Here is a 14,380-nt window from a genome sequence, read left to right as displayed (position 1 = left end):
CTCATAGCATTCTATCTCCTCTCCATTTACGCTTCCGTACTAGCTGCTGCACTCCAAGAAATGTTAATACTGAAATTAATTATATGCAAAAAAAGTTAATGTTTGGGATATGACTATCTGGCATTAGGTTTCTGAATTACCCATTTAAGATTAGTGATTTTAATATCTTACCAAAATTGCTTTTTACAATGGAATGTTCCTATTTTAAAAACTAGCGATTTGAATAATTAAAAACCATAGAAACTCAAGTTATAAATCATACAGTAAGCTACTGAACAAAGAAAAATATTTTTCTGGTCACAAAATCAAATTAAATAAACAAGAATTAAGACCAAAACCCAAAGCCAACAAAAAGACTGATAAAAATCAGGCAGCTGTGGGACTTTCTTTCTGCATCCCTGAGATTCTCATTCCTACTGTGTAGGCAACACATCTACCCAGGAACACATTTCTGTGGACCAGCAGCACAGTGACTTGGGAAATAGACTATTGCTTCCCCAGGTGTAGTAAGGGAAATCTGGGAAGGAGTTCAGCCACAGTTTCACAGTGGTCCAGCCACTTCCACAGCAGTGGCAGCAAGTCTCCAGCAAGGCACAATGCAGAGCACTATGACAGACAACTTCTACAGTCACATAATTTTATCTCTGGATGCTAACACAGAAGAAAATTCTAGATGCCTGTATCTAGTTGAGTTCCTAAACTGAATTGGAAAATTCAGAGGGTATGGTATGAAATACTTCTCCTATCAACATAAACCCTGTTTAAACATACTTGAAACTCCAGATAAATTCATCATAACTGATGGAAGGTTGATGGCATCCCCAATGGCAATGGCCAAGCATGGTCCCAGCTAAACTACAATGTTAAATAAAGCTGCATACACCTTCTCCTGAAAATCACCTCTAGTCTTCCTAGAAGTTTCACATCCCTCAGACTGGGATAAAACAAGAGGAATACAGATATAAGTTACCTTGCCCTATAGACAAGAGTACCTTGACTGTACCTGTAGAATGAGTTCTTGTAGCTGAGACTGTTTTTGCTTTATTCTTTCAATTCTTCTCTGTTTCTCCACCTTAAGATAGATAAAAAGGACTGGTCAGTTTGTTGGTTTTAAGTAGCATTTTATGCCAGCATTTTCTCCCTTTAAAATAATTTCAATACCAGAGCAGTGGAGGTAGGAAATACAGCAATCAATCATTAAGGTTCTACACACAATTTAGAGACTTAACTATAAAGACACATCAGTACTACCTATGGAAATGAACAAAAAGCAAAATTAAAGCCCTGGGGAATAAAATACAACAACCTGTGAAGAAGATAAAAGCATCTTTGCAAAGAGAATGTTTGAGTTATGCCTCAAAGGGTTATTGGAATTCTCTCAAAGAGGCAAAGATAGACAAAAAGGATCTATTTATGTAGAGTTTATTGGCATTGGAGGTATTGCAGAAGATCCATCAAAGATGGTTAAAGACAGGAAGCTGCAATGGAGCCCAAGGTTAAGACCTCACAGTATTTAATATGTACTAAATAATAACAAAAGAGGTAAGAGACAAAAAGCTAGGGAATACACACATCTCCCCAGCAGATTCCCAAGGGGATTAAACTGACAGACTGTTACTCTAACAGACAATCAGATTAAGGTGACAGAATCTGCTGGCAATGCTGGGTTACCTGGCATAGTAAAAAGAGAGTATGCCATAAAGCAAACTCAAAGTGTTTTATAGCACATTGTGATTACATCACCTAAATTATTTCTGGTAAATATAGTGAGGTATGTGTGAGAAAACAATCTAATCCATGTATACTTTAGAAACAAAATTACATTCAGTAGAGATCTAAAATTGCAGTGTCTGCAAAATTCATCAGCTCACTATACTGTGACAGCCAAAAATTCAAATTAGGCAAGAAACAGAGCACCAAACAGGAATTATCACTACATTACTCTATGAAGTAGAATGTTTACATCTTGAATTCTGTAGGTCTGATGGTTCTATTTCAAGACAAGCATACGAAAGAGCAATCAGGATCATCAGTGATATAGAACAGACTTTACACAAGAGAATAATGAATACATTAGGACTGTACTGAAAGGAGAATGAAATAATGGGGAAGAACATGAGAGGTCCCTATAAAACAATGAACAGGATGGAGAAAGTGAGTAAGGAATGCCTAGGTCATCACCACTTCCAATTAAAAAAAATATTCAGAGATATCAACATATCAAGATGTTCAAAACCAAACAAAAGGTACTTCATAAGAAGCTTCTCATGCACCTGAAACTCACTGCCACAAAAGTAAGTTAAAAAATTTAGAGGAAAAATCAATTATCCGTATCAAACAAAGATTAGAACTATCCCTTTGTAGATAAGGCTCCCAAACACTTTTGTTCCACTTTTCCCCTAACTTTGGCACCTTCTCACTGATTTTTTGTCCTGTTGCAGGAGTTTAGACTTATTCAGAATAAATACAACATTTCATTCCATTCAGATGAAGTGAATTTACTTCAGTAAACCTCAGTAACTTTATTATCCTGCAAATCTCAAGACAGTAAAAAAATCCAGTCAGACAGAACTTACTAATCTCTTTCAGTATAAAGCATTTCACTTCCTCCCCACGACGCACAATAAGAAAGTCTGACATACCCACTTAAAAGAATTGTCACAAAAAGCTAAGACCTGCAGCAATGGAGATGCCTATATGTACTGACATATATGCAACATCTATCATCACAGATCTACTGTCTGTTTGGCATCTGGAGAAAACAAATCTTCCCAACTCCTGAGTATCACTGTTGCAATGTTGGAAATACACATTAATTTTTTACTACCTTCCACTCAGAACCACTTCACATGTACTTTTAAAAGCTGTATTTTTGACATAGAAGAATTAAACAAAGACATTTGAACAATCTGGAAGTTGAAGCGTGCGTGTTCAGTATATAAAAAATAAAATAAAAAAAGAGTCCAAAGAGGCCTATGTTGCTACTTCAAAAGATTACAGGCACACATTGTATCAGAACATATTAAAGCTGTAAACATTTACTCAAACACAAAGCCATTTTGAAGTTCCAAATGTATATACCTCCAAATTCTGACATTCCTGAGCCGAGTTAGTAGGTAGACCAATCCATTTGATTTCCTTTTTCTCCTTAGAGATAATGTTCATGGCCATAAGGACATTTAAGGCATCATAGACACGTCGTCTAATATTCTTCTGGTCATAAGCCTGCTGTAGACATAGTGCATTAATCAAAAATATACCTGTGTCAAAAATATTTGAAAATAAACATATTACAGCAAATGGGTAAACTCAGTTAATATCTGAACTGTTTCATTTAGCAGTAGGAAAAACAGAAAAATCTCAAGAGAAATTTCTCTTCCCCCATTCAGTTCACATGTAATTGACTTCCCATATACTTACTGATTCATTTGGTGAAATGTGATTATCAGTGGTAGTGAATTCTGCAACCAACTCGTCTGCCACCTCATTGTATGAGGTGGTTCCTTTTCTCTGTACCTTCTCACAAACCTTCATAGAGAAATGACGTAAACCCTTGCCATTCTTCTCGCCTTTTTTGTTCCGCTTCCTAAATATACGTATAATATATATTTTAAGAAGATTTAAACTTTGGAATATTTGATGTCTCTTTTTCAAATACAGGCACACTGCTGTCAAAAACCCAAGCCTTCCCTTTTCTTCCGCTTCTTATCCCTTACCAACCTTCTCTCCTACATTTTCCCCCTACATTTTACAATATTTATAAACAATTCTAGTATCTTGATGCTGAAACACAATATAAATTTATTCTTTTGCCAACTTTTATAGCTTCAGTAGAATCACAAAATCATAGAATAGTTTGGGTTGGAAGCAATCTTTAATAAAGATCATCTAGTCCAACCCCCCTGCACTGAGCCAGGGTATCTTCAACTCAGTGAGGCCGCCCAAAGCTCTATCCAGCCTGGCCTGAATTCTTTCCAGTAGCAGACAATAAATTAACAACAGGGATATTACTTGAAGAAGTCAACAGATAAACTTTCCAAACTTCAAGACAAGAAGAGATAAGGGGATAAATACTAAAACATGAAAACTGAATCAGAGGAGAGAATTTTTTGTCCTTTTAAAAATTTTTTTATTTTTAAGTAGCACATAGATTGAGCATTTTCTATGCAATGTGATACTGATACTGACTGAACAGATAAAGTCTGGTATTGGTTGAATTCACCAAATATTACACTATTACTATAACACAGATTTGAAGTTATACAGTATATGAAATTGCTATTAGAACTTCAAAGTTACAAGAAGTATAACAAAGTTTTCTGCTTTGCGAAGTTTTTAAATAAAAATTTCCTTGTAACCAGAGGAAAAATACAAGTATCAACAAAATTAGTTTCAGCAAGGGGAAGTCTCAGTTCTTACATCTCATTTCACTGTATAATTCCAAAGCAGAAATCTCTTTATGAGTAACAGGCCACCAATAATAAATGTAGTCTTAAAGCAACTACAGTTAACAAGATACCCTTAAAAACAAGCTTGCATGAAAAAAAAACACACCAAAAGAATGCATTCCTTGTATTTAATACTTTTTTCTCAAAAAGGACTATGTTCTTATTTCAAAGGACACTCTGGGATATCCTTGTTCAATCAGAAATACACCGTATTTTTCTGAGAATACATCAGCATAAGAGAAATCATAGAATCAAGTCAGACAAATTCCTGTGTCCTTTTAGGAGCTACATTCTCTAAAAGTTAGTGATGTCAGAGCATCTACCAGAGCTTATAGAAAATACTCTGCATTCTTTTACAAGAAATGAAGAGGCACTCATGGTGTGACTACTCCCTATTTTAGTACAGCAGACTTCAGTGGTGAACTGCTCTTGATGAAAAGGAAAAGACTTTGGCGCACTGCTAGCCTGAGGAGTACACACACTATCACAACACTTAAAACAAAAGTTCCAACACTTTATTAATCCTTTCTAGCTTTCATTTTGCTCACCCAGCAGACCAAGGTGAAGAATCTCCAGTCTGGTTCTGTGATGCAAAATGTGTGTTAGGTGTGTGTGGACTTCCTACCAGGATGGTATTCTGTGCTGAAGGTCTCTGAGGTGTACCGATAACCTACAGTGAAGATAAAATCATTTGGAAAATGGTAAGAATTCCAAGAAGTCCATTTGTAAGTGACACAATTGAAATGATGCATTATCCAAACACTAGTACTTTATATACTTCTCTTAGATGCATCTAATTTATACACACTTGCATAAAAAACTTCTGACTACAGTTAATATAGTTAGAGCACACCCTAAGGTACAAGCATTTATATTTTAACCTCTTTCAATCAGGTTTTCATGCCTGGTGGATTTCTTATCACTGTTCAGCACTAACATAGACAAGATCAAAACACACACACACTCTCTCCCTCCGAGGAAAATGGGGGGGAAAAGGGAGGGAAAAACTCCCCACCCTACCAAATTATGTATAAGGATGCTGCAGTAAATTACAGTTAAAATATGAATGTAAGAAAATCTGAAAATCAGTAAAACCAGAGAGAAAATGCAGAGCTTTTGCAAGAACCCTCTCTCCTGGTGACAGCTTCTATCACCAGAGTCAAAACTACCACATTAGAGGTGAGAAAGAATAAGGGTGAACTTTCTTCATCGCTGCAGTGAGTGACATCAAATTAGGCAAAACCATTCCACTGCAAACATGCTGAGAGCACACACTTGGCTAAGCACAGTCTTCCAGCTTCCATGTGAACTGTCCTGAAGATGTGGTAATTTGGCCATAAGTAATAATAACATACATTAGCACATAGAATTGTGCCTTCCTTCCTCTGAAACTAGCTAAAGAAAACACCCACCCTTGCAGATGACAATTTTTATCTCTGAATTGTTTAAAATGTAACTTTCTAGAAGATATGGATTTAGGAGGGAAAATTATATCCTATAGATTACTCTTTTGTCAAAAGATATACCTACTTTTTTGGGGTACATTGACCTCCCAGTGGAGACAGCTGGTTGCATCCCTGACATCAGGTAAATGAAAAAAACCATCAAATAACCTAAACCCATAACCACCCACAAGCTCACCATATTTTCCTGTAGCTACATCCTGTCTGAGCAGCAAAACTTAATTTTTCTTCCTCCAGCCATCTTCAACAGTTAAGTCTCAACAAGAGTAAAATACAAAAACTGAAAATGAAATGTTTCATGTGTGAAAGTTACATAGATGGTGCCAAAGGTAGTCTAGTGACTGTAGGATGTCCCTGATTTCAGCTGTCTGGAAAGACAAACAGCTGTATTTTTTCCCAAATATTCTCTTTACATTATGCCATCTCTCTGAGCAGTTAATGTAAAAATTTGTTATATCACAGAACCACAGAATGACTAGGTTGGAAGAGACCTTCAAGATCCTCAAGTCGAACCCATGGCCTAAACACCCTAACTAAACCATGGTACCAAGTGCCATATCCAGTCCTTTTCTGAACACATCCAGGCATGGTGACTCCACTGCCTCCCCAGGCAGGCCATTCCAACATTTTATCACACTTTCTGTGAAAAACTTCTTCCTAATATCCAGCCTATATTTCCCCTGCCACAGCTTGAGACTGTGTCCCATATCCACTTCTGACAGCTAGAATGTCTTAGGTACTCCTTTCCAGGAGCATTGTACTGTACTTGAAACGTTTCTGTCTCTTATGAAAAGCCAAATAATCTCCTCTACTGCTTTTCATAAACACAACTGAGGATTGTAGGAAATGGCATGAGGGTGGGGAATGCTGGCACAGGACACATGTGAACCTGCTCACTTTATCCCCATGAAAAAAAAAATTATCAGTTCTGATACCAATTGGTCTGGCTCACCAAATGTCTCCAAAGAGTGTGAAAACCACTCGAGTGCTATTCAAGTAAATAGATTATATGGGGACCTAAGAAAGCTGTAAGCTGATTTCTATTCCCTACATGAATTGGCAGAAGATTGCAAGAGATGATTGAACACCTTGCTCGCAGAGAGTCTGCTCTCCAATTCCCTGCCTTACTAATTCCATGAGCAGCCCCACCATGGTACCTCTAGAATTTGTATCACTCTGCAATAAGATGAAAGCCAAACCAGAACAGGAGCAGGGTTGAGGAGGAAAATAATTACAGCTGGAGAAAAAACAAACTGGCAGCAGTAAATCCCGAACCTGTACTGCACTCAGAAGAGTCCTGAAATATTCAACTCTACAAAGGAAGAAATTAAGTGTGCACAAGTTCACATGCTCATTTCTAGAGTGGGACAGAGAAGTCTGATTAACACCTACTCTACATTCAAAATCTACTCTACTGCTTTCCTATCAAGAAGAACCCCAAATATAAGACACTCTAGTTCAGATGTTTACATGCAACAGTTGCTTTCCAGAAGACTGAGACCAATTCTACTCAGATCACCAAATTCTAATTTTGATTACTGAAACAATTACTATAACCTATGTATTATCTATTGCATTATAAGATTCCTTAGAACATCTAATTTCACACAAAGCTCAAAATAAGTATTTCAGCAAAAGAATATTTAAATTAAGCACTAAAATATAGTTATGCTTTCAATTTTATTCCACCTAGCTCAAACCTCTGTAAAAACATGTTTATGGACTTAATTTACATTTCCCTATGCCAGATTTCAGAGCAGAATCTGAAAGAGACACTGATTTTAAATGGCAAGACTAACAAAATGTAAAGCCTCCTGAACAGTGAGGTACTTCACATTGATTTGAGAGTCACCTTTGAACTTCTTTACACAATACATATTTTTTTTAACCTAAGTCTACTAAAATTAGAAAAAAACTTAGATTATCTGCTCATGATGGGTGATACAGACTACCAGGCTACTTCAGATTTGCTGTATGTGTAAACAATAGGACAAGCAATAAAAATAAAAACAAAACAAACAAAATACACAAACAAAAACCCCAAAACAGACAAAAAACCCCAACAACCAAAAAACTCTCACATCCCACAAACAAAGAAACAAAAAAAAACCCACAAAGTCTCCTTACCACTTGTTGTGCAATGTTGACATTAGACTGTCCAAATGTTTTTGGCAGGAGCTGTTTTCCAATCGTATTTACTGTAGAAGGATGAACAGCCAATAGAGAAACAACCCCTAAAACAAATACAAGCAGAGAGCTTCAGGTCAGCACATGGTATTATTTTAGCAAATAGTCTCATCTACTACCAATGCATATTAATGGAAACTAGCCCTGAAACACGTAGTCTCAATATAAATGTAGCATTTACACATTTGAAGCAAAAAAAGAAATTAGATTTCACAGTATGTTCTCTCAAACTTTCTTCAATGAAACCTTACAGGTCACTGCTTTAATATGAGTATGTTTTAATTCCTTGTATTCCAATTTTTCTCTTAAAGCAGAGTAATAGAGGCAACCAGCATTTAACAAGAAGCATAATCCTCTCTTCTTCTACCCTTACACTTTGTGGCTACTCAAATAATTTTCAGTACCGCCTGACAAACATGCCCAATGCCATAGCATATGGCATAGCCTTCTGAAACATGCTGATCTACAGGAGATAAAATTTGGCTGGAACAGGTCTTTCCAAGAGAATATTCCCAACTTTCCTCTAAGTGTCCCCTCCCAGCTGAAGGCAGGGAATTAAAGAACAAACAACCCCATTATTTCAGAAAAATACATGCAACTCAGCAGACTGACCCTGGAGGAAAGGTTGTTCTCTCTCTCCCTGTTCATAACCTATACACAATCAGCACTGGTAGGTAAACAAGACTTAGGCCAGGCAAAAGATAAATCAACTACAAAAATAACAACCCAGGTATCCGCTAGCAGTTTGATGTTCCACGATATAGTTCAGAGCAAAGAACCACAAACCCACCTATTCAAAACAAAAAACTCCCCAACCAACAACAAAACAGAGCAAAGAAAAAAGCAACAAAGACTGACTACAGTAAGAAAATTATGAACAAACCAGTCTTAAAATACTAGAGACTTTTTTTTGCCAAATCAATTGTCAAGTGGTTGTCAGGTTTAGCAGTTGTTTCTCTGAGACGACTTTTAAAGAGGCCAATGGGGTCAGAAGGACTTGGTACAACTCTCATTCCTCTCTCTTCTTCCCATTGTCCAATACAGAAACAATAAATAAGCATTTTTACAAGGGTTGTATCAGGAGGGCTGTAACTGGTCCTTGATGCCTATCATCCCTCTTTACACATTCAGGAAGTCTACAGGAAATTTGAGGACAATTCAAATCTTCTTTAAGCCCTTGCTTTCCAGAAAGCTGGTATTTCCCAGCTGCTATTACTACACCATGTCAAAGTGATAGCTTCTCTTAAGAACTTACTCTCTGTGATCAATCTATTCCCAAACAGGATGCAGCAGCATGTCCTTCTTCCATTACTAACCAGCTTCCCAGTGCTCTTTCAGAAAGTTAGCAGCTACCCCCCAGTTTGTAATGTCTGCTATACCTTCCTGTCCCTCCAAGTACAGCCATCACTGTCATGACTGGAATTGTGTTTGTTCTTCCTCTCTGTGGAATACAATAAATCAATATAAACTACCCTGGCTAATAGTGCTTGTGTAGCTGCTTCTCTCAGCTTCCTGGAGGTTGTTTTTTTAACTTCTCCTCACTGCTTTAAAAAATTCAGCGCAATCTGAAGACTGTATTTCCAGTATGAAAGACTGCTTTCCAAGGTTAAGACACCTCATCTATTTGATCATCTCAGAATCACAGAATATTCTGAGTTGGAAGGGACTCACAAGGATCATCAATTCCAACTCTGGAGTGAATGGCCTATACAGGAATCAAACCCCCAACCCTGGCATCATAAGCACCATGCTTTAACCAACCCTCCCTTACCTCTGATGGTCACTGCTGCCCATGCTTTCTAGTTCTCCTGCCCTTTCTTTTGCAGATCCAGGCATCCATGCACTACCAAGGAATGCAGTATGCTATTTATAGCTCATTTACTATTTTATTCCCTGTTCCTTTACAAGTAATTCTTAAAATTCCCCACCAAACACTGGTACCACATTTTCATTAATATAACCTACGATGACTTCAAGACCTTTCTTCAGTGGTAATAGCTCACTTGAGATACCCATCGTACCAAGTTCAGTTTTCACCAATTATTAACCCCATGGGAGGACCATGGGGTTAATTAATTATCACACCTTAGCTTAACAGGCTGATTAAGGACCTTGATAATCAAATTTTTTATTATTTTTAAGAAATCCAAGGACATAATTCTGATTAGATAATCCTTATCCACATGGTTGTTGACTGTTTCAAAGCATGACTTTGAAAATAAATAACTGCAGACTCTGCCTTTTCCCCTCCCTCTAGAAAAGCCCTGTTGAAGGCCACTATCACATCTGTCCACACATGTATTGCTTTTCTGTTAGGTGCTCAACTGGGCTGCCACAGAAGTCTGATTTACTCATCTGCCATTACCTGAGCCCTTCACAAATCAGTGCAGGCTATGCTGCTCTCTTTCCTTCTGGTACTATATCAATTATACACATACTGAGTTACAGGGATAGAAGCACCATTGCTAGCTCCTTTCAAAATTCAAAGGTAGTTTCACAGTTTTCTACAATGAGTGCTACCTGTTCACATTATGAGTTTTTCCTACAACAGCTTCCAAATATTACTTCAGTAGGACAACTTCATAAAGAACAATACTCCCATCAGACCCTCTAATCTTCAGATTCACTCAAGAGACTTAATTATTCTGGTATGTTTTAAAATAAAATAATTCTTTATGTTATCACGTTGTTCATTAAAAATTTTTATGCAGTCAATGAAGACAAAAATGTGCCAGTGTCAGTCAAGACAAGAGCAGAGGCTGGGTCAGTGGTTAGGAAGCAGATGCTCAGGAAAGCATCAGGGGCCTGGGCAGACAATAAGCTCTGTGTGACCCAGAGGCACTTCCCTATGCTAACAAAGACTTAACCACATCCTGGGCTACATCTGGAAGTATACAACAATAAGTGATTATTCCTTTTCTTTCAGCACTCCTTACACTGTCCCTGGATGACTCTGCTCAGTCTTGGGGCCCAAGGTTCAAGAGAGGCACTGGCAAACAAGAGAGAGTGCAGCAGGAAGACACCAGTGTGCCTTGGGTACTGGAGTATATCCTGTACAAGGAGAAGCTCAGGGAGCTTGGTGCGTTCAGCCTCTGGAAGAGGTAAAGTGGAGCAAGAGGTGTTATTTGCAGAAATCACTGCCTTCAACTGTTAAAGAGAAGTATAGAGATGACAGAGGACATAACAAAAGGAAAAGGGGGAACAGTCACAAGTTGTTACATGGCAAATTCCAGCCAGGGAAATTGCCAATGGCAGTGCACAGCAACAGGCTGCATAGGAGATTCCTTGGTGATACACAGCAAAATTCAAGAACTGAAGGCTCTGTGCAACAAAGCTGATCCTGCTTTGAAGGTAAGGTTTATTAGATGGCTTCCAGCCTCCTGTCATTAATAATTTTATTTTCTGAACAGAAATAGCTACCTTGCAACTAAAACATCCATGGGAAGGAAAGAGCACATACCATGTTTCTTTAATTTTTTTAATTACACTAACATTTCCTGTAGTGCTGTGCCAGAGTTAATTCATGCAACTGAGCCAACCTGGCTCTAAACAGAAACTACAAGGTTCATCTTTCTGTACAGCACAAACTGACTGGCAAGGAAACATAAATGTAAGTGAAAGAATCGTAACACAAGCATCACCGTTCAAAGCAAAGTCAACTTATAAAAGCTATCTTGAGTATAACTGCTCAATTATACAGAAAACAAAACTTTTAAGAGGATATTTTCAATGTCTCTGTCCAAGTGCATTCTATTTTCTCGATTGTCTCACATGCAAACATTTTACTCATATTCATCTGCATTTTCAAAGGCTCATAATATGTGGGAGGTTTTTTGTTTGTTAAATACAAGCAGAAGTAATTTTATCAACTTATATTTGCAAGTGACTGACAGCTCAGTTTCTCAAACAAATCTTACTACAAATTCTTTAATTACTGTTACTCAGCAATCACTGCAATCCCTATAATCCTCTATTTTGTAGACAACATACAGTGTACATAACAGCATGTAAAAATTAAAAACACAAGTTTGTGAACAGTTTTACTGGCATCAACTCTTATTCCTTTTCAAAACAAATTATTAATACTGCTAGTACTGACACATCTTTTTTATCCCTTAAAGACTTTGAGAACCACGGAAAATGCCATTTAGAGCAGAAAAAAACCCAATGTATACAGAAGGATATAACTACTACTACTACTACTACTACTTATATTCTCAGTGTCACAAATGTCTGGAAAACTACTTTTAGTAACTTATAAGCAATCATTAAACCTAAAGGGAAGTAGAATTTCATCAGTATGATATTCCAGAATACCTCCAAATACAAGATAATAATGATGGCAGGTGGAATCAAGGAGTAATGGCATAAAAAATTTGCAGATCAGAAGGAGCAGCACTAACAAAACCTGTTATTACCTGTCTACAAACAAGTAAGTGCTCTCTTTGGTTACTGGTTAACTGAGCCTTTGCTTGCATATAAAAACAAACCAAAGAGTTTTACCAAAAAGAAGGAATCCCTTGCAGAATTTTGACAGTTTAAAGGACAGATGATGAGGTTAATTAAGAACATTTTAAAAATCTTAAGATGGCACAGAAAAAAGACAAAGTATCAAAGAAACGAGTGCCCTCTGCAGACAGCAAGGTAGATCTCCTGAAAAGCTGACTGCTCCAGTTCTTGAAACAGTAGTGACTTTGAATTTGGTGTTCAGGATAGAGAGGATGGGCTGAAGTACTCCTTGCCTCAGGAGCAGAAATCCCATTCATTCTAGATACTCAACCATTTTCTGAAGTAATTTGCCTTTATGTTTTCTTTACTCGAGAAAAAGAGAGCAGTCAACAGAAAAACAACTCAGTTCCCTCGTAATGCAGTCTCTAACAAAGTTCTGTCACACAACAGAGGTGACAATTATCTCCTGGGAGTTGATTCCTCACATGTCACTCCTGTGACACTGCAGTTGTTAACATCTCTGTCAGGAACACCATAGATATTTCATGTTATTTTATTAGTTAGTTATATGCTAATTTTCAGAAAATACAGAATTCTTTTTAAGGGTCTCTGTGTGACAACACACAAATGATTGTCTCCAGTTGTGTGCCAAGTCAAGTAAAAGCACCTCTACTTACTGAACAAGCCATACCATTGTGTTATACAGCAATTCTGAACTTTTGTAGAGAAATCCATGTCTCCCAGTGTAGTACTCACTCACAACTCAGACTCCTACATGATTCTTACCCTCTTTATATACGACTAGTAATAGTTCAGCTATTACAAACCAGTTTTTCCAAGTCTGTGTTGAAATAAACTGGGGTCTACTTTTAGACTTCCCAAAATTCCATTTCTACTTCCAGAAAGTTTGATTTCCTTAGCTTGACTTTAGACAATATTAATTGGATTTACCTCAGCTGCAGTAACATAGATTTTATAACCAATTTCAAGCATCTGTTTGCTGAAGCATAATTCATGGGGTTCTGAAATTGATCTCTTGTTCTAGTCCAGAGGAACAATTCCAGTCACTGTTAAAAATCAAGGAGTATGAATTTTCAAGTAAAAGTAACAATAACACTACTCTGCAAGTTTCTTGTCACAGAAATAAAAAGAACAAAACAATCTTACAGTTAGGCAAGTGTTGAAATAAGAGTCTAAACACACCTTAAAATGCTACATGTTTGATTTTTTCAAATCTGAAATGTACATATAATTATCCTATAAATTGTGAACCCTTTTTTTAAAGTGTAAGCAGTGAAAGGAGCTAGAGACATACCTTACAAGCATTTTCTGGTTACGTACCAATAATGCCACCTACTGGCATAAGAGAAGATCCAACTTTTCTTTCTGAGTAACTTTTAAACTAAGAGCTTTAATTTCAATACAAGAGTAATAGCACTGGTTACCTTTTCCCTCGCATTCATCTGAAGCAAATAATTTCTTTCATCCAGATTTCTCCACAAGTGAGGGGTATGATTAGACTCGAATAGTGTTCTATTTAATACTTAAATATCAACACTCATCTGAAAATGGCAAGGATGAGAATGTAACAATTTTCTTCAAAATGTAACCTCCAGAAGCTGCAAAATTTCTCAAGTTTCTAAAATTCATTGCCAAATAACCAATAGAAAAGACAAACTCATAAGGAAGTTTTACTAGTTCAGACCCTATTAAAAATTCTTTCTATCCTTCCAAACCATATATATTTGCTAACTCTCAAAATTAATTAGCCAGTTGGAAACCCCACCTTCCTGGTTACCAAGGAAAACAAACCTTTCACAGTAATACTGTTTT

At 37.1% G+C, this 14,380-nt stretch overlaps 1 protein-coding gene across 2 annotated transcripts in view; it reads right to left on the bottom strand.

Moving 5' to 3' along the window:
• The window catches only part of TFDP1 (transcription factor Dp-1), a 36,772-nt gene that overhangs the window by 5,380 nt on the left and 17,012 nt on the right, over positions 1-14,380 (bottom strand). Inside the window, exons 3-7 of one of the 2 annotated variants that reach the window (XM_005419973.2) lie at positions 8,039-8,145; positions 4,997-5,118; positions 3,421-3,586; positions 3,082-3,228; positions 1,004-1,072 (exon numbers count right to left, since the gene is read on the bottom strand). In XM_005419973.2, coding sequence (XP_005420030.1) covers positions 1,004-1,072; positions 3,082-3,228; positions 3,421-3,586; positions 4,997-5,118; positions 8,039-8,145 — 611 coding nt within the window. The remainder of the gene's footprint in view (positions 1-1,003; positions 1,073-3,081; positions 3,229-3,420; positions 3,587-4,996; positions 5,119-8,038; positions 8,146-14,380) is intronic. The other variant, XM_005419974.3, reaches the window with a different exon arrangement.

This window comes from Geospiza fortis, unplaced genomic scaffold (assembly GCF_000277835.1).
Source record: "Geospiza fortis unplaced genomic scaffold, GeoFor_1.0 scaffold192, whole genome shotgun sequence".
NCBI classification, from domain to species: Eukaryota; Metazoa; Chordata; class Aves; order Passeriformes; family Thraupidae; genus Geospiza; species Geospiza fortis.
Note: the sequence above shows the minus strand (reverse complement) of the source record. Positions and strands in the feature narration are given on the sequence as shown.